General features: G+C 42.7%; 2 protein-coding genes across 4 annotated transcripts in view; both read right to left on the reverse strand.

Moving 5' to 3' along the window:
- Positions 1–13,079, reverse strand: part of mfsd3 (major facilitator superfamily domain containing 3) — a 29,751-nt gene extending 16,672 nt beyond the window's left edge. Inside the window, exons 1-2 of one of the 2 annotated variants that reach the window (XM_039013253.1) lie at positions 13,031–13,079; positions 11,566–12,331 (exon numbers count right to left, since the gene is read on the reverse strand). In XM_039013253.1, coding sequence (XP_038869181.1) covers positions 11,566–12,256 — 691 coding nt within the window. In that variant the 5' untranslated portion in view covers positions 12,257–12,331; positions 13,031–13,079. The other variant, XM_039013252.1, reaches the window with a different exon arrangement.
- A 3,807-nt stretch (positions 13,080–16,886) lies between these two features.
- Positions 16,887–25,291, reverse strand: LOC120063096 (annexin A1-like). Of its 2 annotated transcripts, none has more exons than XM_039013254.1 (13): positions 25,158–25,291; positions 24,361–24,432; positions 23,770–23,860; positions 22,841–22,935; positions 22,528–22,641; positions 21,304–21,394; positions 21,135–21,214; positions 20,984–21,040; positions 20,777–20,870; positions 19,929–20,024; positions 18,076–18,134; positions 17,641–17,763; positions 16,887–17,277 (listed from the first exon to the last, which is right to left on the reverse strand). In XM_039013254.1, the coding sequence occupies exons 2-13, from the start codon at positions 24,418–24,420 to the stop codon at positions 17,218–17,220; spliced, it is 1,020 nt and encodes a 339-aa protein (XP_038869182.1). In that variant the 5' UTR covers positions 24,421–24,432; positions 25,158–25,291; the 3' UTR covers positions 16,887–17,217. The 2 variants fall into 2 exon arrangements, with proteins under 2 accessions (XP_038869182.1, XP_038869183.1); XM_039013255.1 differs by having other exon boundaries at positions 25,050–25,163.
- Between the last annotated feature and the right edge of the window lie 1,058 nt (positions 25,292–26,349).

Consider the following 26,349-nt stretch of genomic DNA (forward strand, 5'->3'; position numbering starts at 1 on the left):
ATTTTTATAAAGGGGGGGGGGGGGGGGGGGGGCGACAGAAAAACACAAAACTTCCTCACACAACAAGTCTCAGTCACAGAGCTCTCGGTTGAAATAAAAGTTTTGTCAGGCAGACAATTGTCTTTCTGTCGCTGTGTGGCGTCAAAGACGGGATAACGTACTGCCGAGCGACAGTGTAAAATATTCAGCGCCACCGCCATTATTAATGGAGAGTGACTTCACAGAGACAGGAAGACTGAGCGCTGAGTGACAGCTCAGAGACTACTGTCAAAGAGACGACGACACACAGCCACAACTTGGCCAGGAGAAAAACAAAAATAGACGGGGGAGAGAGAGAGAGAGAGAGAGAGAGAGAGAGAGAGAAAGCCCTTCACATGAAATGGAGAAGGAAATCAAAGAGTTCAGAGAAGATGGTGAAAACCTCCCGGCGCGCGGGAACGCTGCGACAATGCACGCGTAAACGTTCTGACAACGCTGTGTGACAGCCCAGCTAAGTGTGTGGCAGGAGAATGAGTGGGATAAACAGAGGTTGCGGTGATGACATATTCATCACATTCAGCAGCTACATCTCCTATGTCTGTCTCTACAAGGCAGATCTAACATCAACAGCTATTCATCTACATCTCCTATGTCTGTCTCAACAAGGCAGGTCTAACATCAACAGCTATTCATCTACATCTCCTATGTCTGTCTCTACAAGGCAGATCTAACATCAACAGCTATTCATCTACATCTCCTATGTCTGTCTCTACAAGGCAGATCTAACATCAACAGCTATTCATCTACATCTCCTATGTCTGTCTCTACAAGGCAGATCTAACATCAACAGCTATTCATCTACATCTCCTATGTCTGTCTCTACAAGGCAGATCTAACATCAACAGCTATTCATCTACTCACTATTCCCCACCATCATCAGTTTAAACCTGGGAAACGTTTTAACATCCAACGGTGTAGATAGTTTGAACATTTGTAATTACGGCAAGACTTTACTTAAAAATGGGCAATCTGTGATCTGTGATTGCCACATCCATTTTTTTTACTTATAAATTATTGATATACACCCATTGATTCCTGAAGAATATAACTTATAACTCATGGACTTAGTTCAATTGTCTAAAATATAATATAAGCTTGATTGACTTCTTGGTTTGTAAGCAATGTAGATCTTAAACACTGTAGAGCCTCAAAATATGGTTATCAATATAAATGTGGAGCTCATGGATGGTCAGTCCTTGTAATTATATACATTTAAGAGTGGCTACATTTCTCCAACCCCATTGCTCAGCTATTTAACAAAACACTGACGGGGTGGACGCTTTGCTGTTCATGGAACTGCAGATTGCCCTTTAATAGCCTGCAGGAATAATGGTTTAAAAACACAATATAAGCACTATAAGCCCTTATAATGTCTAATAAACCACAAACCACAGACTACTGTTGCAGTTCATGCTTCCTACACCCAAGTCTTGATTCTTTACCGGTGATTCGGTCTTCACAGCATTCAGTGCTGAAAATCCATGCAGACAAACACAACAAGGCTGATTATTCATTTCTATAAATACTCTCAAAGCAACAATTGTCATTTTCAGAGGGGATTTCATTAGGCATCCACAAAGAAGAAACTAGTTGAGAGGGGGGTAAGGGAGTAAGATAGTGACAGAGGGGGAGAGACAAAGAGAGAGGGGGTGAAACAGAGAGAGAGGGGGTGAAACAGAGAGAGAGGGGGTGAAACAGAGAGAGAGAGAGGGAGAGACAGAGAAAGGGAGAGAGAGAAAGGGAGAGAGAGAGAGGGAGAGACAGAGAGAGGGAGACAGAGAGAGGGAGACAGAGAGAGGGAGACACGGAGAGGGAGAGACAGAGAGGGAGACACAGAGACAGAGAGAGGGGGAGAAACACATAGAGACAGAGGAAGAAAGACAGAGGGGGAAAAGGTGGAGAGAAAAAGAGAGGAGTAAGGTAGAAAGACATGAGGTAGAAAGAAGGAGACAAAAATAATGGATTAAGAGAAAGCCAGAGAGAGGGGTAAGGGAGAGAGAGAGAGAGAGAGAGAGAAAGGGGGTAAGGGAGAAACAGAGAGAAGGGGTAAGGGAGAGAGACAGACATGGTTTGGGAAAGGGAGAAATAAAGAGGGGAAGGGATGAGGAAAGAGAAGAAAAACATTCAAATGTGAGAGGGTGAGGAATTTGGTGCAGGGGGGCGGGCAGAGGAGGGCTGACAGGTTGCTGATGGAAAATGAGAGGTGTTTGTGTGTGTACGAGAGAGAGAGCGAGAGAGCGCGAGGGATCAGCATGAGAGGGGAGGAGGGTTGAAGGGTCAATGAGGACACAGAAGGATCACAGAGTGGTCACATGAAGCTCAGACAGAAGAGGCCAGGATCAGAGGGGATCACAGACACTTGGGAGAAAACAACAAGCCACAACCCACCCTGGGGACACGATACAGAGAGAACCAGTAAAACACAAATCTACAGTACATAAACCATCCATAGAGAATAGAGACCCCACACACTCACATGACCAGCTCTACTGACTAACTAACAGCTATCCCTACAGGTCTGCAGGGTGTCACAGAGTTTGTTGACCACCTAAAGGACTAGGGTGAAGCATGGGAAAAATACTGTGTGTGTGGCTATTGATCAAGCGTAAAAGCAAGGCAACTTGAACCCCAACCCCCAGAAGGGTCACTTTGCTAAAATGCTCTTATGTTACCAACTACGTTTTACTCCCATAACCACATGAACTATAACCAATGTCCCCTCTCATTTTTTTCAGCACGGGGCAAATTTCAGGTCTGCTGAAAGCAAACTTCAAGTTCATGAAAATGTTGTGCCACTTCCGGTGGGCATTTACTGTGAACACTGAGGCTGTACCCGCTTTAAGTTAAAGTTTTAACAGTGGCCAAGTAGGCTATTTGATCATAACGTAGGCCGAACAGAGGCCAACCATAAAAAACAATGGAGAAAATGCATCCCATAACATTTTAACCTGGAAATAGCTGTTCTATCATTCAATTCTGATTAAAGATGTTTTTCTAATTTCTCTCCCTCATGAGGAAGTATAATGAAAGTTAACAGAAGTAAAAGGTAAACCTACTAATGAGTTGTATTTTTACTGATATCAAGTTTGTTTATGAAGTGATTAAAACGTAATAATTCTTATTTAAACAAATCAGTAACGGAATTACTGCAATTGAATTGGCTACAATGAGACAGAGTAGTCACAAACCACAGTTGGGTCGCCTGCTACAGTCCTCCCTTCTACTGGCATGCTGTTATGTTCAGCTCATTACTGCTTTTTTTCTGCTTTTTGTCATCTGGTGGTCAAAGCATGTCACCTCTCCCGGCTCTTACTGATACCATGACACCTACCACCATCCTCTTTCCATTTCCTGTAACAAGCATCCTGACCCACTGAGTAGCGACTGACACGGACGGCCATGGACGTTGAAAAGTAGTTGAAATTTGGTCAGTCCACCCTGGGGGGGGACCAAATCTGAACCAATCATAGACGTCCATGTTTCACAAGTTTGGACTGCACAGTAATGTACAGTATTATACCACGGGTGGTTCTAATCCCGAATGCCGATGGGTTAAAACCGCATTCCAGCCAGTGTCTATTCCACAAGTTAATACCAGCTAAATCTATGACATTAAAAAGCCTATTTACTCTGTTCCATCTGACTGCGCAATCCACTGTCTCATCAGGCCAGTCAGGCACTTTATAAAATTGGTCTCCACTATAAAAAAGCATCTAGACATTACCTCATTTCTTTTAGACAAACATTTGGTTTTCAACAGCGGAGATTTGTATAAACGTTTCTGTCGGTCTGTCCGACGTTTGCAACATGGTTTAAAAATTCTAATTCGATCTCCAGGTGTCCCATAGTAATGAATGTTTCGGGAGTCGGGATGAGACAGACAGGCAGCTTTTCTCAGTCAGTCGAAATCATGAATCAGCATAATGTTTATAGATATGTCAATTGAAAAAAAAGGTCAAACGAAACCAAGCGCAGGTAGTTTGCAGTCTTTCCAGCTTCCGTTTGAAACGATTGTGTTAGTTGTGTTGTTGGCTAGCTCCTCTGAACAAGTGTCCTGACGAGAGAACATATTTTCTATGCCAAGCGAAATTGTGCCTAACTAGCTCATTATTATGGATGTATCCAAATAAATAGCTACTGTTGTTATTCTGTCTGCACTGTTTGACGTGACTGTAAGTTAGCCGTAGTTGGCTAGCTAGCAAGCAAGGGATAAGAACGTTACCAGCCAGTACGGCAATGGAACATTTAGAACGAACGACTGGGCCGCGTCCATAGATACAGAACAAAAAGACAATGACAGGGTCGCGTCTGTGGCAACCAGACAAACAACCAGCCGGCTTAGGAAGCAACCCTAGATGTGACGGGACTATACCTTGTGGAAGGATGAAATAGTATGAATAAATATCAAATAAGCGTTAAATAAATTGTCAAATCATTATTTGAATATGTTGGTAACCCGTTGTATATAAGTGATAATACCCTCCAAGCCGGTGTTTGGAGGAAATATTGGCAAGGTTTGCCGAACCGAGACAACACATTTGCCAATATATCCTCCAAACACCAGCTTCTCGGGCATTATCACTTAAGTAGAGCACAGTACAGTACTGCGAGGGGGGGGGGGGGGGGGGGGGGGGCCTGCAGTAGAGCACAGTAAATAAAAGTACAGTACTGTACAGTAGATAACAGTACTGTACAGTAGAAATCAGTACTGTACAGTAAGGCGCACTAGAGTATTCAATTTTTGTTGGATATTCGAAATGCATGTAGTTTGAAACGTATGTTTTTAACCTATTGACCTAAGCACTGCTGCGCGAGGGCTAGAGGCTGGCACACTATTGCTGTAGCTGCGGAGGGGCGGTGTGTGTGAGATGGGAGTGAGCAGACGGAGAGAGAGCGAGAGACGCACGCCAAGGTAACTTGGCTACAGCCAAGACGAGCTAACTTTTAGCAGCCATGTTGTTTATCATCCCAGTGCCCGTCTTGACTGGAGTAGCCTAGAGAAGCTAATTGAGGCCCCATTCAGATAAAACAGTAATTTTATTCAATCTTGTATTGCATTAGTGAACTCTCACTCCACTTCCTACACATTGAGCCCCTTTGTCCCTTTGATTGGCCAACATAAACAACCATCTACACACGTCTACAGGTGGGCTACTGATTTAAAAAAAAATATATGTAATGCACGTCATAAAAACAATATTGAAAAGTTTTTTTATTAAATTAAATCATTTGAAATGTCATGGTATATCCTTGTGTGTAACAATGTCACATGGATGTTTTAATTTAGAAAAAGCCCTTTCAGTGTTAAAAATAGGCCTAAATAGTTTTTTCTTGCAAAAATGAACTCATAAGTATTGGAACACAAACGCCAGTTCGGATATTTGACTAACTGTGCCCATCCCGCAGTATAATGTACTGTATTTTACTGTAAAGAACATATCCACTTTACTGTACTCTACTGAACTCCACTGCGATGTCCAAACTTGTGAAACACAGACGTCTATGATTGTTTCAGATTTGATCTGGTCCGGACCAACCAAATGTGGTTTTGTATGGGGGCAGAGCTCATTACAATAATAGCCAGTGAGTATAATAATACTCAAATATGCAAAATAAGGATATTGCCAATTTCTACCTTTGTGTACCTATTCAGGATACATCACCATGAAGAGAATGACATTCATAATTATGCATTTCTATAAAGTACAGATCAGAGACCCATGATGTAATTCCGTTACCGGATGTAAATCCACTTCACCTACCGTGGATCAATAACCAAAACAAAAAAATATCAAATTGGAGGTGTCATAGCTGACACCCCATTCTTTCTGCAGGCATCTTTGAATCTCAATTCAGAGCAGATATTTAACAGTTTTCTGTAAACGTGGTCACAAACTGAGTGAGACATTACCGTAATTATGTAATCAAACATTGCATCTGCAAAGTTCTTACAGTAAATGTGTTTTTGTGAAATTTGTGTAAATTGTTCAACGTAATCTTTGTGCATAGAGTTGTATGGTTTGTTCAACTTTGAAATCAATGGTTTTTGTTTGGCAGCCCTACTAGTGTACTGACCAATGATGTAAAGTACCGGCCAAAGCTTTTTCTTTATTTTTACTATTTTCTACATTGTAGAATTATAATGAACACATCAAAGCTATGAAATAACACACATGGAATCATGTAGTAACCAAAAAAGTGTTAAACAAATCAAAATATATTTTATATTTAAGATTCTTCAAAGTATCCACCCTTTGCCTTGATGATAGCTTTGCACACTCTTGGCATTCTCTCAACCAGCTTCATGAGGTCGTCGCCTGGAATACATTTCAATTAACAGGTGTGCCTTGTTAAAAGTTCATTTGTGGAATTTCTTTCCTTCTTAATGCGTTTGAGCCAATCAGTTGTGTTGTTATAAGGTAGGGGTGGAATACAGAAGTTAGCCATATTTGGTAAAAGACCAAGTCCGTATTATGGCAAGAACAGCTCAAATAAGCAAAGGGAAAGGACAGTCCATCATTACTTTAAGACATGAAGGTCAGTCAATGAGGAAAATGTCAAGAACTTTCTTCAGGTGCAGTTACAAAAATCATCAAGCGCTATGATGAAACTGGCTCTCATGAGGACCGCCACAAGAAAGTAAGACCCAGAGATACCTCTGCTGCTGAGGATAAGTTCATTAGAGTTAAATGCACCTAAGAAATTGCAGCCCAAATAAATGCTTCACAGAGTTCAAGTAACAGACACATCTCAACATCAACTGTTCAGAGGAGACTGTGTGAACCAGGCCTTCGGTCTAATTGCTGCAAAGAAACCACTACTAAAGGACACTAATAAGAAGAAGAGACTTGCTTGGGCCAAGAAACACGAGCAATGGACATTAGACACGTGGAAATCTGTCCTTGGTCTGATGAGACCAAATGTGAGATTTTTGGTTCCAACCGCCATGTCTTTGTGAGACGCAGAGTAGGTGAACGGATTATCTCCACGTGTGGTTCACACAGTGAAGCATGGAGGAGGAGGTGTGATGGTGTGGGGGTGCTTTGCTCGTGACGCTGTCTGTGATTTATTTAGAATTCAAGGCACACTGAACCAGCATGGCTACCACAGCATTCTGCAGCGATACGCCATCCCATCTGGTTTGCGCTTAGTGGGACTATAATTTATTTTTCAACAGGACAATGACCCAACACACCTTCAGGCTGTGTAAGGGCTATTTGACCAAGGAGAATGATGGAGTGCTGCATCAGATGACCTGGCCTCCACAATTGGTTACTACATGATTCCATATGTGTTATTTCATAGTTTTTATGTATTCACTATTATTCTACAATGTAGAAAATAGTAAAAATAAAGAAAAACCATTGAATGAGTAGGTGTGTCCAAACTTTTGACTGGTACTGTAAATATATGGGTTGACAAAGCAAGCAAACACTGACAAGGCAATCCAGGGGAGCAGTGTTATGTACAACCAAACATGGCCGCTGGTGGGTTTGCTTTACAAATAAAACCTCTGGGGGAACCCCACCCACAGTATTGGAAAAGTAATGTTATACCATCCTAATACTGTCCTCTCTCTTTAGGCCTCTTTGCCTTTATCCCCTCCTTTCTATGTATCTCTCTGGGCACCATGTGGTGGTTCTTCATTAATTCATCGCCCCCTTCAGCCTCCCTGCAGTCCTCTTTCTCTCTGGAAATTAAACCCCACACCCTGCACTACTCTCTCCCCCCACTTACCAACCACAAACCCCCCTCTCGCCCCCTCACAACGCTCTGCCATCATCTCTCCTGTGTCACACAGGCGATCCTCCTAATCCAACCTACGGCTGTGTATGGCGGGACGGGGGCAGTCTCATCTAAGCCTACACCCCCCCACCCACCCGGTCACTTCCCAGAGGAATCGTCCATGCTGTCTTCTCACAGACAAACGCAAACACACACTGTCTCTCACCATCACTCACATCTCCTCATGCCATCCCAGCACCAGTCCTGCCTCCACACTACAACATCCATCCACAGTAGGTAGATGTTGGCGCTAAGTAAACCTCTGACTGATACAGGGTCAAGTTTTTCTCCATTTGACTAGTGGTGGCTGCAACACAGGGGTCATCCAAATGGCTCGCTGTCATTGGTTGTGCGGTTGTACACAGAGAAACCTCACTGTGTTCATTAAGAGTGCGTGGGAGAGCGGGGTCTGAGAGGTGTGTGTGTGTTGGGGGCGACCTTTCACACCCAAATCTCACATGTAGTTAGACACATTCACACACCCTTGTACATACATAATACCATCTCACATTCACACGCATTGTCCAGTCTCACCCGACAGTTGCACACAAATGCAAACAGTCTGACCTTTTAGTCTGAATAGAAGAGCGGACAACTAAACTAATATGATGATTATTAGGGCTGTGACGATACCAGTATCACAATATTTGATTGGATGAGAACATAATGATGTTTGTTTCACACATTAGAGCTGTTTTCCTAAAGAAGTTAAATACGCTTCGTGTTTTGTTCCTTGACACGATACTAACGAGTATTGCGATACTGGTATCGTCCTGGGCCTAATGATGATGTTAATTTTGCTAACATTATGAGGATGTTAACGATAATGGCGATGATTGCGATGGAGAAGGATGACAGTGGTGATAATGATGATATGGAAATGATGCTGGTGAACCCTCATATGGATTAATGTCAGGGAGGGGTCATGTCTGGGGTCTGCCTGGGCACATCTGATTACCATGCCAACTCTACCACAGTCTCTCTCTCTCTCAAACACACACAACACACAGGAAAGAAACAATTGCACACACAAGCAAATGTATGCAAATGTAAAATAGCATGTTTTCCCACCACCCACACAAACACCAGTGTGATGCTGCATCTTCAATTTCAGTTTCCATGAAGAAAAAAAAAGAGCCGCAGACACAAAGACACTCCAGGCCTAATCCTTACATAATCTCCTTCTGTTACCAAACACCAAACTCTGTTTACCATAAATATTTGTATCTTGCAAATATGAACTACAAAACAACTGGTTTAAAAGGACAACATTCCTAACATCTCACTAGGCCTAATATATACACCTGTTGATTTGTACATAAATGCTATTCACACAGCTCAAAATGTCATATTTTCTAAGAACGGGACTTGTAGTAGGTTCTGGACTCACTACCAAATCCCTGGTAATAACCCCATTCCCTTCAATCAACAAGATGAGCAGGGCTCTCTAGTCTATGATATGGAAACACAGACATCTGGTGGTAAGAAATGAGACCACAGCTGAATGGAGAAAAGGCACCTCTCAGTCTTCCTTACCTCACAAGAGCGGCTATAGGACTGCGTAGTGTTCATTTAGGCACCAAACTGTAGAAAACTGACTGAAACAGCGAGGGGATTACTTGGATTGGACCAATATAAAATGCATAATTGTGTTCACCATTGCAAACCGTTTAAAAATGTGTTCTGTTGCCTGCCTTAGTAAACACTACACAGGAAGGGATTATCAGAACTTGTCCAATAAGAAATGCTTGTTCTGTTTTCAGTTGCAAAAGGCTTTGCGACGTAGTGCACTAATGAATACAACCCGGAAGGTTTTGTCATGTTCTCTCATAGAACTCAAACAGATACTGCCCGATCAATGCGCTCCAATCCCCACTTACCTAGAGAATGAGTTGAGAATGTGTTAAGTAATTTAAATGAAAAATGTCATCCTTAAATGGTATGAAACTTTGGCTATACTATATTCGGTAAAGATTTTCAAAGTGGAGATAGATTATGACGTGACAGGAGTATTCAACATAGATATAGTAAAACAATAAATACTGAACAAAAATAAATACAACATGTTAAGTGTTGGTCCCATGTTTCATGAGCTGAAATAAAAGATCACAGAAATGTTCCATATGCACAAAAAATGTATTTCTCTCAAATGTTGTGCACAAATTTGTTTACATCCCTCTTAGTGAGCATCTCAAGAAGTGAGCATCTCTGATTAAGCAGCATGATTATTACACAGGTGCACCTTGTGCTGGGGGACAATAAAAAGCCACTAAAATGTTGTCACACAACACAATGTCACAGATGGCTCAAGTTGAGGGAGCGTGCAATTGGCATGCTGACTGCAGGAATGTCCACCAGAGATGTTGCCAGAGAATTGAATGTTCACTTCTCTACCATAAGCCGCCTCCAACGTCATTTTAGAGAATTTGGCAGTACACCCAACCGGCCTCACAACTGCAGACGACGTAACCATACCAGCCTAGGACCTCCACATCCGGGTTCTTCATCTGCGGGATCGTCTGAGACCAGCCACCCGGACAGCTGATGAAACTGTGGGTTTGCACAACTGAAGAATTTCTGCACAAACCGTCTCAGGGAAGCTCATATGCAAGCTCGTCGTCCTCACCAGGGTCTTGACCTGACTGAAGTTCGGTGTCGTACCAGACTTCAGTGGGCAAATGCTCACCTTCGATGGCCACTGGCACGCTGGAGAAGTAAGTGTGCAATTCACGGATGAATCCCGGTTTCAACTGTACCGGGCAGATGGCGTGTGGGCGAGCTGTGTGCAGATATCAACGTGGTGAACAGAGTGCTCCATGGTAGTGGTGGGGTTATGGTATGGGCAGGCTTAAGTTACGGACAATGAATACTTTTGCATTTTATCGATGGCAATTTTAATGCACAGAGATACCGTGATCTGATCCTGAGGCCCATTGTCATGTCATTCATCTGCCGCCATCACCTCATGTTTCAACATGATAATGCATGGCCCCATGTTACACGGATCTGTACACAATTCCTGGGAGCTGAACATGTCCCAGTTCTTCCATGGCCTGCATACTCACCAGACGTGTCACCAATTGATCATGTTTGGTATGCTCTGGATCGACATGTAAAAGAGCGTGTTCCAGTTCCTGCCAATATCCAGCAACTTCACACAGCCATTGAAGAGGAGCGGGACAACATTCTACAGGCCATAATCAACAGCCTGATCAACTCTATGTGAAGGAGATGTGTTGCGCTGCATGAGGCAAATGGTGGTCACACCAGATACTGACTGGTTTTCTGATCCACGCCCCTACCTTTTTAGGCATCTGTGATTAACAGATGCATATCTTTATTCCCAGTCATGTGAAATCCAAAGATTAGGGCCTAATGAATTTATTTAAATTGACTGATTTCCTTATATGAACTGTAACTCTGTAAAATCATAATTGTTTTGCATGATTTATATGTTTATATTTTTGTTCAATGTAGATTTATCTCTGTGCTTTTCAACACAGGCACCGCACATAAATGAGATGGTAGCCTAGACCTCTTGGACTACTATGAGAAAACATGTTTTGGCATATGGTCTAGTCATTTATGACATAGTGGGTTTCTTATGTAGTAGCGCCTCACAGTTGTTTTGGTTTAGTCTGTAGGCTGAGAGTTGAGGTTTAGTGTTAGGACTTTTAGCTACTTCTCCAGTTGGTACAATAGGCAAGTGTGCATGGCTGTCAGACAGACTAGCAGACTTACCCAGTTTGTATGTGAGTACGTAGATCATGGTCCAGGGTGTCCCAGGTACTGACAGCAGCTTCCGCCACACCCTCCAGGGATGCACAGCGTCCGACTGGACCCCCCTCCTCCCCTCTGCCTGGCCCCTCAACAGCTCATCATCCAGCACGGGGGCCCCCCACACAAACAGCGCCACCCCGAAGTACACAAAAGCCAACAGCATGAACATAGGGCCCCACCCGGCCACGTCGATCACAGCCAGGAGCCCGCCCCCAGCAAACACTGAGCCGGCCTTGTAGCCCACCACCTGGGCCGTGTTGCCCAGGCCCAGCTCGCTACGGCCCTTCAGCAGTCCCACAGCGGCCCCGTCCACCGCGATGTCCTGAACCGACGCCAGGGCGTTCATGGCCAGTAGTGTCCCCGCCACGCCCCAGATGTGGGCCTCTGGGGACAGGGCGGCGCTGGAGAGACAGGTGAGCGCCAGGCCAGAGACAGTAGCCACAAGCCAGAGCCGCTTGGTGCCCACACGGTCCACCAGGGGTGCCCAGAGGACTTTGAGCACCCAGGGAAAGTAGAGGATTTTGGTCAGGCCGATGCGCGTGAGGGAATGGCCCGCCCCACGGAGGTAGACAGGGAGCAGCGAGGACTGGAGCCCATAGGGGATTCCCTGGACAAAGTACAGGAGGCCCAGGAAAACCAGCTTGTCATTCATGATTCAATGGGAACGGGACAGTTCTTCAGGTCATGATGATGGTCCGGCAGGAGCTGATCGAATGGGTCGATCAGGCTAGGGGAGATGGGGAAGAGAGAGAGAGGATCATTTCACTGACAAAAAGTTCACAAATATAAGCAAATGGGTGCCTGAGTCTGGTGTAGTGGTAGCACTGCTGACTCCAGACCACACATGCCAGCTGGAGATGGGGTTACAAATCCCACCTCGTTCCCTACTCTCTGTATCCTTCTCTACCTGTCACTGTCCTTAAAACAACACAAAAAATATATGTATTTATTTTTAAACATGAGCAAACGGAATTGAACTCGCAAGAAACATAGTTTGGGGTTTTATTATGCAAGTGAAATAAACACATGATTGATTATTGCAAACTGATGCATCAGACAGCTGTCGAACGTTTGCTTATTCACCAGCAGGAATATACTTTAACTAGTTCCTTTTCCTTTTGAATTAAATGTATAACATAATGGGATAATGTCTAGATACAATTTTACACCCCAAACTTAACCTTTAGATAGTAGCAAGCTAAAGATAGTAGCAAGCTAATCTAACAATGTATCGGTAAATAGGCTAGACATAGCACTTACAAACAATAAACATGCATGGCCAATACTCAAGCTAACGCTGTGATACAACCAATTCAGAACAAGTATCAGCGCGTGCCAATAGCTAGCAATTTGGGTCGTAATTTTTCAAATATTCTAAAACGTATATCTCACTGCAATCTGTTTTCAAAGTTGTGTTGTTACATACTGGAATAGGCGAATCTGTTAGCCGAAACGATCCGCTTCCGCCCTGCCCGTGAAAAACTACTTCCGGGGCGTTTGGCTGTTTACCTAAAATAACCGTTCATTTGACTCCCAAACGGCTAGTAGTGCTTAAAAACGATGCAAAATATAACATTTCTACCGTAAAACCTTAAAGGTTGCCTACCACAATGTCAGATCGTTAACACGAATACTCTCTCCTCACTACCTATTGTTCCTGCATTGAGGAATTACCATCTTCAGAGAATGTTTTTTTTTATAACTTTACTTATCTACAGATAATCATTGTATTGAGCTCAAAAAGCAGTAGCAGCAGTATACAAATCTGGGAGCGAAATTAATGTTTTTTTCACAGATTCTTCTTCTTCTTTGGTATATTGGCGATTGCACAATTGAGTGTGCATTCCGCCACCTACTGTGTGGGATGGAAACAGGATTCCCAAACATTTAACAAAATATATATATAAAAAACGATCAAGCTACCAAAAACGAAATAAGTAAACTAAATCAAACAACTTTTCTGTTAAAAAAAATATAATAAAAAAGATCTGATCCCTACACAGGCTCAAGGGGAACCTGGAATGGCGGGTCTTCCGGCGCCAGTACCCCTTGCAAGTATTCACATGTAAAATCCTTAAGTCACAAACACTTTTCTGCCGCAGCCACAATAATGTCAATTTTCTTAGATTTATTTGAGACTTGTGCCGTACAATTTATAACTGTGGCAATGAACGCCACAAATCCACAGGATATCTTTTGACTGGGAGCAAACATTTACTACAGGGTGTGGTGCGTCCACTACCGTATCTTCACTAGTTTTCTCAATTATTTTAATCGCCTCCGCATAGGAGATTCGATTGACCACTCTAACTTTTGCCACCTGAATCTCCTTCACCCTTACAGGGCACTCCAGGATCTCGGGATCATGATCGGCACCACAAATGCAACACTGTCGTCCTTCTACACACCGTTCTTCAATATAATCTGTCCATCTGTACACACTTGAAACATGGCCAAATCCTTTTAAATTCTTACACTGCAATGTTTTTTTTTTGTGCCAAACAGGAACCAACTTTGCCGTAATTCACGTAGGCCTATACAGTGGATATGTAAAAATTAAGTGATATTTGAGGCTCTCTCACCAAATGATTGTAAAATGTACACACATATTTTGGCCAACCCTCAGAGCCTGGTTCCTCTCTATGTTTCTTCCTAGGTTCCTGCCTTTCTAGGGTGTTTTTCCTAGCCTGTGCATTTCTACATCTGCATTGCTTGCTGTTTGGTGTTTTAGGCTGGGTTTCTGTATAAGCACTTTGTGACATCTGCTGATGTAAAAAGTGCTTTATAAATCAATTTGATAGATAGATTTTCAGTTTGTGATATCGAGGTTAGAGAAATGTTTATTTCAACATTATAAAGAACAACTTTTATAAACAATGGCAACACCGCCATGTTGCACTGAGCCTTGCTGTTGGAAAACCACATAAGTTTTCGCAGATGCACCTCCCCCGACTTCACTCCTCAACTTTTGTCTACAGTCGGTTGCATTCGCCTCACGCCTTACCACTCAAACGAGCCCAGTGTCTTCTCTATTTTAGCAGGCTCTCCACCAGGTCTGCGTCGCACCAAACCGTGGGTGTCACAGACACTGGGAATCTTCAATTTCAGATGATCCTTCTTAACACTTAGTTCCACCCCAGTTATCACTCCTTTCAATGGCACCCTGTTCTGGAGAACAAAGCAAGTCACATGTCTTGTCCCGAGGCGTGTGGTACGGAGCGCCCTCTCCCTCTGGGCAGAAGACACACCAAAAAATCATCACAAGTCCACTTCGAGTGACTTTTACAGATTCAACAGTCCCCAACCTCTTCTCCACCCAACCTGACACCACATTTGGATCAGCCAGAAAGCAAGGGTCCATTCTCTCCAAAAATCTCACTCCCACTGGACGAGGCTCAAACTCAACGGTCTTCACTGCACCTGCCACCACAGGTACTATAATTCATCCTCAGTCTCATCAGGGTACATTTCTGAGCTACCGGAGTATGTTATTTTTTCATTTTTGTACTTGACGCCTATCTTCCTCACCACACTGCTTCCCTCTACACTCAGCTCCTTTCCTTCTTCCTAGCTGTCCATTTCCACATCTCCACGCTCTTTCCTGTCCTTCAAACGCTGTAGTAGAAAACTGTTCAAATGGTTCTTCCCATTGGGCACAAACTGTTTGAATCAACGTTTTTTCAATTTCATTTGTCAACGTATTGTGATGTGAATCTATGTGGAAAATAAATTGGAGTTCAAAAAATCATGGTCTCCCATCCAGGGTTTTAATCAAGCCCAGTCCTGCTTAGCTTTGATATTTGTCACTGACTACTACCAATGTGCTATTGTGAGAATGAATATTGAGAGATCTCTTGATATCTAAATATATTCACTGTTGCTATCGAAGTCATTCCAAAGGGGAGGTTTAACAGAGCAAATGATATACATTGAATTCACGTCTCCATCTCAACCAAAAATCTAAATGAATGAATAGTACTAAATCAAATCCAACTTTAAAGTCTAAGCTATTGGGGGGGATCTGTTTCAAATCAAATTATATTTGATACATGCGCTTAATACAACAGGTGTAGATCTTACCGTGAAATTCTTATTTACACAAGCCCTTAACCAACAATGCAGTTAAGAAAATATTTACTAAATAAATGTATATAAAAAAACAATATTGAAAAAAGTAACTCAATAAAATAATGAGGCTATATACAGGGGGTACCAGTACCGAGTCAATGTATTGGGATACAGGTTAGTCGAGGTAATTTGTACATGTAGGTAGGTATAAAGTGACTATGCATAAACAGTGAGTAGCAGCAGTGAAAAACTTTAAACTCTCTACTGCAGTCCTGTTGATGTGGATCAGGGCATGTTCCCTTCTCAACAATCAACTCCTTTGTTTTGCTGACATTGAAGGAGAGGTTATGACATCACAATGCCAGTGCCCTTACCTCCTCCCTATAGGGTGACTCGTCATTTTTGGTTATTAGGTCTACAACCGTGGTGTCATCCTCAAACTTGGAGTTGGTGTCTTGCAAAGCCATGCACTCGTGGGTGATCAGGGAGTACAGCAAAGGACTGAGGACACACCCCTGGGTGGCCCCTGTATTAAGAGTCAGTGTGGAGGATGTGTTGTTACCAATCCTCACAGCCTGTGGTCTGCCCGCCTGGAACTCCAGGGTCCAGATGCAAAGGGTGGTGTTCATGTAAATGGTATCTTTCATGGATCAGTTGGCCAATTGGAGTGGGTCCAGTGTGCCTGGCCTGCTGGCCTTATTGTGGGCCATTACCAGCCTTCAAAGCACTTCATGACCGAGGTGAGCACGACTGTCAAGTTATTGAAATTAGGCCCGCCTTACATAAGACTTAGAAGTCGGTTTGTTCCTCCTCCGGTCTTCTTCAAAAATGGCCTTACTATAGAGGCTGTTGGGAGCAGCTATAGGATGGCCTTATTTTAATGGCTAGAATAAGTGGAACAGCGTCAAACAAGTGGTTTCCTTTATTCTATTACAATGAGCACATCCGCCAAAAACTCCTCCGACCAGCCTCCTCTGCCTTACATGCACTAACATCACGTGACCATCCTTCCAAAGCCAGTTTAGCTACTGTACGTTTAATACAATTAAAGCCATTTAAAATTGAGATCCTTCATTTGTGAATTGGACTCACAACATGGTCTTAAGTGGTTAATTCTCAAATTAGACCTTAGGCTATATGCTGCATTTTGAAAATAAACATGCAATGTTGCATAGACTTAGAAATATATACACAGATCAATTCAGACAATTTGGAGCCACAAAATGCTTTATTTGCACAAAGGACCAGTTATCCAGGCCACAACGCCACTGCATATTCTTCGCACACAAATGGTGTCTGGTATATTGCACTATAGATCCTCAAGTCTGCTGAAGCTAGGCTAAATATATGTCAATGCTGCTTACCATGTTTACTGTGCTCATTGCTGTTAGCAGGTAGAGAAAATACATCATAACTGCCATTTCAGATAGTTGTCATGAACCATAATATTTTGCATTTGGGAGGGGAACATTTAATCATGTACATTATTCTCCATTGGCACTCATGCACTGTGGTAATTGGCTCCAGGTGAGATCTGAGAGAAAGTTAGTTGTCACTTCCACACAGGGCCAGTAGGATCTTCTCATAGTCTCCGTTGGTGTCATCCTAAGGAGGTAAGAGAGAGCGCAGAGTTACTTTACAAAATATAAAGGTCAATCATGTTTAGACATGTCACACCATTATATAACATTTTATTTAGAAAAATATTTTCCGATGCCATATTTCCCAAATGGTTTGTCTTCTATCCAAACGCCGATTGGACCTAGTAATCAGAATGCCTTATACAATGTGATGCATTACTTAACGAGGGGTGGTGTCAGTTCCCCAGACCCCGATTAAGTCTAGTCCTGGATATAAAACAAATTCTCAATGGAGGATCTGTTTAATTTTATTCCAGTACTATGCTTAATCTGGGAAAACAGTCCCTTGTCTTTTATTGCCACTTTGGCAGTGGAGATGTTTGCTCACCAGAATTTCCTGCGAGAGGGTTTTCCCAAACGTCTTCTTGTACTCCTGTTTAATCCGGGCCAGGTCTACTTCAGACCTGCTCACCATGACCCGGGTCAGAATATTGGTCCTGGTTCCTTTACCCTGGGGTATGGCACAGACACACAAAATGAAGATTTACAACCAGATAGTGGAAGCTCCTTAGCCTGAATCCAGATCTGTTTGTGCCGTCTTGTACAGTATGTGCATAACCAGTGTTCTTGTGTAGAATGTCACATCTTAAAACAAGGTAGTATTCATTAAGTAGAAAATGTACTAAACTGGGAGGAACTACCAGGATTTTTTCAACAAGAAATGCTCATTTTCATTTTTAATATTAATTTGTTACATACCATAATGATCAGGACGGTTCTCATCTGGTACATAAAACCTAACAATGTTTAACAGTTAACACACCTTCATTGCCAAGTTGAGCTTCTCAGCAAAGAAAGCCGGCTTGCTTCCAGCACACTTCACTGAAAGACAGAAAGGAAAAACAGTCAGGTGACAGCATCGACAAGGGGCATTCTCCAAAGCTGTCTCAAGGTAGGGATTTGCTTAAGGCCCTGACTGGACAAGAGGGATAGGAACTGGTGTATGGAGAGGTATGGTAGAGGGGATTCAATCAAATGTTAATTACACATGCTTTGTAAACAGGTGTAGACTAATAGTGAAATGCTTACTTACAGGCCCTTCCCAACAATGCAGAGAAAAATAGACAAGGAATAAATACACAATGAGTAACAATAACTTAACTACATACACAGGGTACCAGTACTGCAGCGATGTGCAGTGGTATGAGGTAATTGAGGTAGATATGTACATACAAGTACGGGTAAAGTGACTCGGCAACAGGATAGACATTAGAGGCATATGTGAGGAGTCAGAAGAGTTTGTGCAAAAAGGGTCAATGCAGTTAACCAAATAGCTACCCGGACTAACTATTTAGCAGTCTGATTTAGCAAGCCGTGATGCAGCCAGTCAAGATATTCTCGATGGTGCAGCTGTAGAACTTTGAGGATCTGAGGGCCCATGCCAAATCTTTTCAGCCTCCTAAGGGGGAAGAACCGTTGTTGTGCCTTTTAACAACTGTTGGTGTGTGGACAAATGACAATTCCTTAGTGACGTGGACACAGCAACTTGAAGCTCTCAACTACAGCCCCGTTGATGTAGCTGGAGGCGTGCTCGGCCCTCTGTTTCCTGTAGTCCACAATCAGTTCCTTTGCCTTGCTCACGTTGAGGGAGAGGTTGTCCTGGCTTCACACTGCCAGGCCTCTGAACTCCTTCCTATAGGCCGTCTCATCGTCGTAGGTGATCAGGCCTACCACAGTTGTGTCGTCAGCAAAGTTAACGATGGTGTTGGAGTCGTGCGCGGCCACGTAGTCGTGGGTGAACGGAGTACAGGAGGGAACTAAGCACGCACCCCTGAGGGGCCTACGTGTTGAGGGTCAGCGTGGCGGATGTGTTGTTGTCTACCCTCATCACCTGGAGACGGCCCTTCCGGAAGTCCAGGATCCAGTTGCAGAGGGAGGTGTTTAGTCCCAAGGTCCTGAGCTTAGTGATGAGCGTTGAGAGCACTATGGTGTTGAACACTGAGCTGTAGTCAATGAATAGCATTCTCACATAAGTGTTCCTTTTGTCCAGGTGGAAAGGGCAGTGTTAAGTGCAAAAAAGATTGCATCATCTGTGGATCTGTTCGGGTGGTATGCAAATTGGAGTGGGTCTGGGGTGTCTGGGATGGTGGTGTTAATGTGAGCCATGACCAGCCTTGCAAAGCATTTCATGGCTACAGATGCCATTTAGACAGGTTACCTTGGTGTTCTTGGGCACAGTGACTATGTTGGTCTGCTTGAAACATGTAGGTATTACAGACTGGGTCAGGGAGAGGTTGAAAATGTCAGATAAGACACTTGCCAGCTGTTCCTATGGTATTTTCTTAAGTCAGACATAGTACTCCATTGTCCTCACACAAAACAGAATGGCCATGAAATGATACAGGCATTTGCAATCAGTAATTGGATAATGTGCCATCACCTCTATTTAAAAAAAAAAAAAAAAGTGATGATTATTTTAGTCTCGAGAGACTAATGTTATTTTGCTCACAGTGTGGCCTTATTTGAATGAAGAAAATGGAGCTCATGGTGTAATGTTACAAGACTAAGGCCTAGTGAAGGGTGTGATGCAGCAGAAGACATGGATTGAGGGTGATGTCCTCAAATAATCTGTGCATTGGAACATTACTAGGCTTGGACCTGGCTGTGTTCGCTCACCTACGGCAGTCAGACAGTTCTCAATGTCTCCATTCAGTTCCAGGTCAATAGCCTTTGCCACATCCACCTTACTGTACTTGGAGTACCTCTCAAACGCTGAGAGAAAGAGAGAGTGGGAAAGGATTATGTACTTGATTATACAGTATCAACCATGTGTGTTTGTACATGCAGTGTATGAAAAAGGAAAACACCCCCACACATCTAGATTCTATTAGTATTTGTGGTGCGTTGACCAAAATTAACATTCAATGATAAAAACAAATTTAAAAAAAGGTCCACACTCAGGTATTTGCAGTGGGGGGAAAAAAAATGTATGAAGTGCCTAAAATGAATTCTGGACAAATGTGTCGCCTGACTTCAACAGAAGGGTGTCAAACTAATTTTGCGGGCTGCATTCGTTCTTCACTGAGGTTCGGAGGGCCACACTTAAAATGTACTATACATCTTCGCAGTAAAAGTAAAAATATGGTCCTATATCACTTCCAATGCTCCCTGACTGTTTAGCTTTCGTTTCAATGACTGTTAGTCCCGTCACTCTGTCCAGCTTACTATGAATGTAGGTCCGTTATCATTTATACACAGTTTCGATTTTGTTTGGCATTTAAAATGTTTGTCCCTAAATAAAATAATGACTAAATATATAAACCCCCCCCACCACCAAAGCACCTGCAGGCCGGATTGAATGTGTTCGTGGGCCGTATGTTTGACACCTCTGGTCTAACTGATGACAAAAACAAAGCACACTATAGGGCTACGACATAATGAACAGGTGGGAAAAGTAATAGTGTAAGCTTATTGGCCAATGTCTTATTTACCAAATGTGTGTATACATGTGCGTGTATATTCACCTTGGCGGAGCTGAGGAGCACTTCTGGAGGTCAGAATGTCTATGAAGACAGAGCAGTCTGTTCCCTTCCTCTTCTCTCCAGCCTCATACAGGGCCTATAGACAGATACAGTAGGCACGGGCATCACACAGGGCTCGCATTACACACGGACTCTTTGCGGTGCCCAACCTTGATTCTGACACATTCACCATCTTCCTCTCTTCCATACCCTGGCATCACTGTCAGCAAGTTCCTGGTTCACCATGGTGTCTTCATTCCTAGTAGCCTACAGTATGCGAGTGAGAGAGAGGGGGAGTGATGTTAATTGTGCCAAACTATGTATCTTTAAACAAACTATAAACACAAACAATAAAACACACCTTGCAGAGCGAGAGCAGAGCATTCCTGAAGTCTGCGCCTGTGTCAGATTTGATGTCATCCTCTAGCTCCTTTTTGTATTCTAGAAATGAAAATGCCATGATTATTGGTTCGTTGTAAATATCACATACAGGACATTTACATAGACATATTTACATATTGCGGACACACCTCCCTTATAGACTTTCTTTATCTCTCTGATCTCCTTATTGGTCCTGGAGGCCAGAATCTCAACCAGAGTATCCTCGTCTGTGCCCAATCCCTGAGAGAGAGAAGGCGAGAGGGGATGGTGTGAACAGTCAACAAGGACAAAAGGGTCAGGTCACATCAGTCGTAAAGCTGAGAGTCCAGGGTCGGATAACATAAACAAAGTGCAGGGCAGTGTTAATTATGCCCCAAACGCAACAAAACACACTGAAACATGGGACTCCCTGCACTTGTTCAATAACAGCTAATTTTCGTGTTTACTTCTATACCAGACACCTCACACACACTGCACATCGTGAAATCTAAAGTACAATAGATACTCGTCAGCACCGTCTCCTCACATATTAAAACAGTCCCACACAACAGTGTAATAATACATCAGAATGAGTCACTCTGGGCTGAATGTGAGGAAGTGGGTGGGTGTGACTAAGCAGCAGACCAAGAATACTGGATGACGACATCACATCTCCCTCTTTAGAACTGATTCATTACTCTGTGGTGTAAAGTACTTAAGTAGTACGTTAAAGTATTTTTACTTAAGTCGTTTTTGGGGTTATTTATATTTGACAACTTGTACTTTTACTTCACTATATTCCTTAAGAAAAATATTGTATTTTCTAATCCATACATTTTCCCTGACACCCAAAAGTACTCGTTACATTTTGAATGCTCAGGCAGGACAGGAAAATGGTCCAATTCACACACTTATCAACAGAACACTTGACATCCCTACTGCCTTTGATCTGGCGGACTCACTAAACACAGCCCTCGTTTGTAAATTATGTCTGAATGTTGGTGTGCCCCTGGCCATCTATAAAAATTAAACTAGAAAATGGTGCCATCTGGTTTGATTAATATAAGGAATTTGAAATGATTTACTTTTGATACTTAAATATATATTTAAACCAAATACTTTCACTCAAGTAGTATTTTACTGGGTGTCTTTACTTGAGTCATTTTCTATTAAGGTATCTTTACTGTTACTCAAGTTGAAAATTGGGTACTTTTCCCACTACTGATTACTCTTTAAATATTTGTATTCTGTTACCGTCTCTAGGCCTACACAAACAAGAGTATTCTGTTACCGTCTCTAGGCCTACACAAACAAGAGAGAAAACAAACAACTGTGCAGATTCCAAGTAGTAGTGTTTTCAGAGTTAGTGAGTGACTAGCTGCGTGCATGTTTACCTTCATGGCCAGTTTGAGCTGTTGGGCATCATATTGTGCTGGCGTCTTGAGCAGAGCCAGAACCACATCCTCCAGGTCTCCCTTTAGGGCCGACTTCAGGGCAGTCTCCAGAGGCTGCAGAGAGAGGGGTGACACTCTTCCACAGTCATACACAAGTGAGTGTGTGTGTGTGTGTGTGTGTGTGTGTGTGTGTGTGTTAGGCTGGAGTTTGCATGTTTTGCATCGTTCCATCGGTCCTAAAGTGCAAACTCCACCCACCCGCCGCATATCCTAAACCAAACTAGTGTGTTGGTAAGTGTGTGTCACAGCTTACCTTGCCGCTAGCCTTTTCATAGGTAGCTTTGATCTGCTGTCTCTGGGCGTTGCTCCTCCTCACCAGCACATCAATGATGGTGTTCTCATCCACACCTGCATCACAAGATCGAGGGACTTGTTCAATAAGAAACGCTGTTGCATACGTAGCCTAATCCATGAGCCCTTTTTTACTAATACAACATCTCTGTATGGCCCCGGCCAAACGGTGAAACAACCCTGACTACTCATAAGCAAGAAACAATGAAAACACTGACCCGGACATGCTCACACTAGTGTTGTCATGATACCCAATTTTGTACTTTGCTACCAGGTTTAGTATCACGATAATCAATACCGAAAGGATACCAAAACGATACTCGTATGGCTCAGTTAGTAGAGCATGACGCTTGCAAAGCCAAGGTTGTGGGTTTGAAAACGTACATCACTACTGTAAGTTTTTATTTACAGAGGGCATACAGTTTTGTTATTAAGACACACAAAAGTTCACATGTTCCAGATTTCTGGCAATGTTTGTTTTTTTACGTTTACATTCAAATGGCTCTCCTGTGAAGTAGTGACGCGCGGCATACGCCGAGTGTCCTGAAACGAGTCACATATTTCCAACTTGACAGAGTGAATGGGGTGATTAAGGAAATGTGATTTTTTTTTTGTGTGTGTATATATGTGTATGGTAATGTAAAACGAATTCCTTGCTTGTCTCAGCTAAAGCTGGAAATATCTAACAATTAATGATAGTGTTGCTGGAAATGTGCTGTTTAATTATATTATTTATGTCTGCCACATATGTGAATTGTGTTTTGTTTGACTGAAAAACAAAAAGGTAATGAAACTTTAACAAAAAGTGCGTGGACAGACATTTGTGGTATGGGGACCTATCTACTTTCACCCCTAGCTATGTAACACACACATAGGGTATGTCAATCTCACCTTTGGCCTTGATGGCCTTATCCAAGATGCCTACATCACCATCGACACTGAAATGCGGGTCAGGAGTCACAGTGCCCTGATTGGGTAAGGTCTGAGAGAGAGATTCGAGACAGAACACTTAGTTTCATTCAGTGAATTAATGTATACCTTCACAAAATACAGAACAATAATATATAGAAGCAAAGAAATTAACAGCCCATACTACATGATACAAAGAATATGTTAATAATCATACCACATCATACAAAGAATATGTTACTAACAGGGGGAGAGAGCAGGAATTGTGCAGTTTCCCCCAGTTTCAACTGTTTCTGTAGGGAAGGGCTCTTACTCCTAAATTCCTTCTATGAGTCACAAGTTAAGTATGCTCCTCCCATTATTTTGTATCTCAGACTCTGACCCCCTTTCTTTATCCTCAACAGCCATCCCTTTTGGTCTCACTTTTCTGTCCTCCCTCCCAGTCCCCCTCCTGTCTATCCAGCTACAAATGTACAAACACCGCCTGGTAAATTTTTCCACACATGCATACCACAAGGGGAAAAAAAGAGCAGATTTGGGACGTTCCCTCTAGAAAGTGGAGCAGAACCCTACCGAGTCATCGGGCAGGCCCAGATAGACGGTCTGCTGCAAGAAGGCTGCGATGAATGACATGGTGATACGGGTCTGAAGAGAGGAATAGGGGGAATTCAGTAATAACCACAGTATTAGTAATATCCTTTGTATTGAACACCAAGGCCTTTTGCATTTCTGAGTGTTAAATGGAGAGATGAAAGGCTCTGTTGCCAGAATATGTTACAGTACAAGACCAATTTGGTCAAATTATATTTCAGTGAAATCATGCAACGCAACCTCGTACACTTTTTATGCCTCATTGAATCTGGTACAAAAAATATATATTTGGCTATGACTGCCACTTACATAGGATAATCATCATTACATAGAGTAAAAGTAAACATGCCTAGAACATGTGGATATAATTCGTGTTTATGATGCTGCACCGATTATTTATTTGTCACTGCAGAACAAATTGCCCCATCTATTTCACAATGGTATGGCAAAAATTGTGGTGACCACGCCTAGAATTGGAATCATGTAGAACTCGCCCAAAACTTTAACCGTTTCGTCAATTTTACTCGATTAGTTCAATGGTTTAAGACATAACAGGATCCCCTACATAAAATTATTAATCAAAAATAATTATGAAAATGTCACTACTACGCCAGCCACACACACACACCCTTTGGCTACCTAAGCTACAAACAAGGATGTAGGCTACGTACAGTAAAGTTCCTTGGCAATTAGAATGTAGGCTCCAGCGGGGAAGTTAGTTTCCAGTTTAACACGGTTCAAACTCCCTTAAAAAAGAGAAATTAACAAATTACTGTTACCTAGGCTCGATGTCGCGGTGCTCAATTTCCTGGAGTAGGTTTATTGAATCAAAAATAGGATATTTTACCGGCTGCCCAAAGATAGGGACTAGAAAACTTTCTCAGACTGAGCTTGCAGAGGCGTTGTGAAGTTGCGCTCATGTATTTATATAGCCACACGATAAACCCCACCTAGCAATGTTCATCCCACAATCGCGCTACACTACCATGACTGGTACTGCGGAAAAGTTTCCACGCAGTCCAATAAGGAAAATTGAAAAAATCGGGAAATCCTGACACAATTTGGTTAAATGAAAACAGATGTGGAATGTTCAATTACCCTCTTGAGTTGATGTTAACAAATTACATATGTAATATATACACTACAAATTGAGAGGTAAAAATAGATTTCTTAAACCATGTTTCCATCCAGTTTTGTATGTGAGTAAATCAAGACAGCTCTGATGGAAACAGGAAGTTTAGGTAAAATGTTAGAAATGCCGACAAATCATTTGTTTGTTCAACATGGTGGGATCTGTTTGTGTCAGTAAAATTAATTATGCGAGAAATGGCGGTGGAAAGGACTTGATGCGCAACTATAAATAATATCAAAATAAACTTGGAGTCACGAGATGATATGGTGTGTGGTCCTTCCATCAGGACTCGAGAAACCATGCAGTTTATTAGACTACAAATGAAATAAATTATGATGAACATTGGAGGCTGCTGGTGGAAGTGTAACGGATGTGAAATGGCTAGCTAGTTAGCGGTGGTGCGCGCTAATAGCGTTTCAATCGGTTACGTCACTCGCTTTGAGACCTTGAAGTAGTGGTTCCCCTTGCTAGGACGGCTCATAATAATGGCTTGAATGCAGCAAATTGAATGGCATCCAACACATGGAAATAATGTGTTTGATGTATGTGATACCATTCCACCTATTCCGCTCAAGCCGTTACCATGAGCCCGTCCTCCCCAATTAAGGTGCCACCAACCTCCTGGTGAAAGTGCATAGTGATCTTTATGCTCCTTTCAAATAAATATCAAGGGTCTTATTCTGGTGACATGATGATTGACTGCTGTTTGAGAAATACAAGTATTATCGCTCTTATCAATAATCATCTAGACTAGTCTACCGGCACAGCCTACCCCATATGCACTACACAGAACGCACTGCAACTGCCTCTGCAACGCAACGCAGCAAGGCAAACCCAGC

Source organism: Salvelinus namaycush, chromosome 18, assembly GCF_016432855.1.
Source record: "Salvelinus namaycush isolate Seneca chromosome 18, SaNama_1.0, whole genome shotgun sequence".
Classification (NCBI taxonomy): Eukaryota; Metazoa; Chordata; class Actinopteri; order Salmoniformes; family Salmonidae; genus Salvelinus; species Salvelinus namaycush.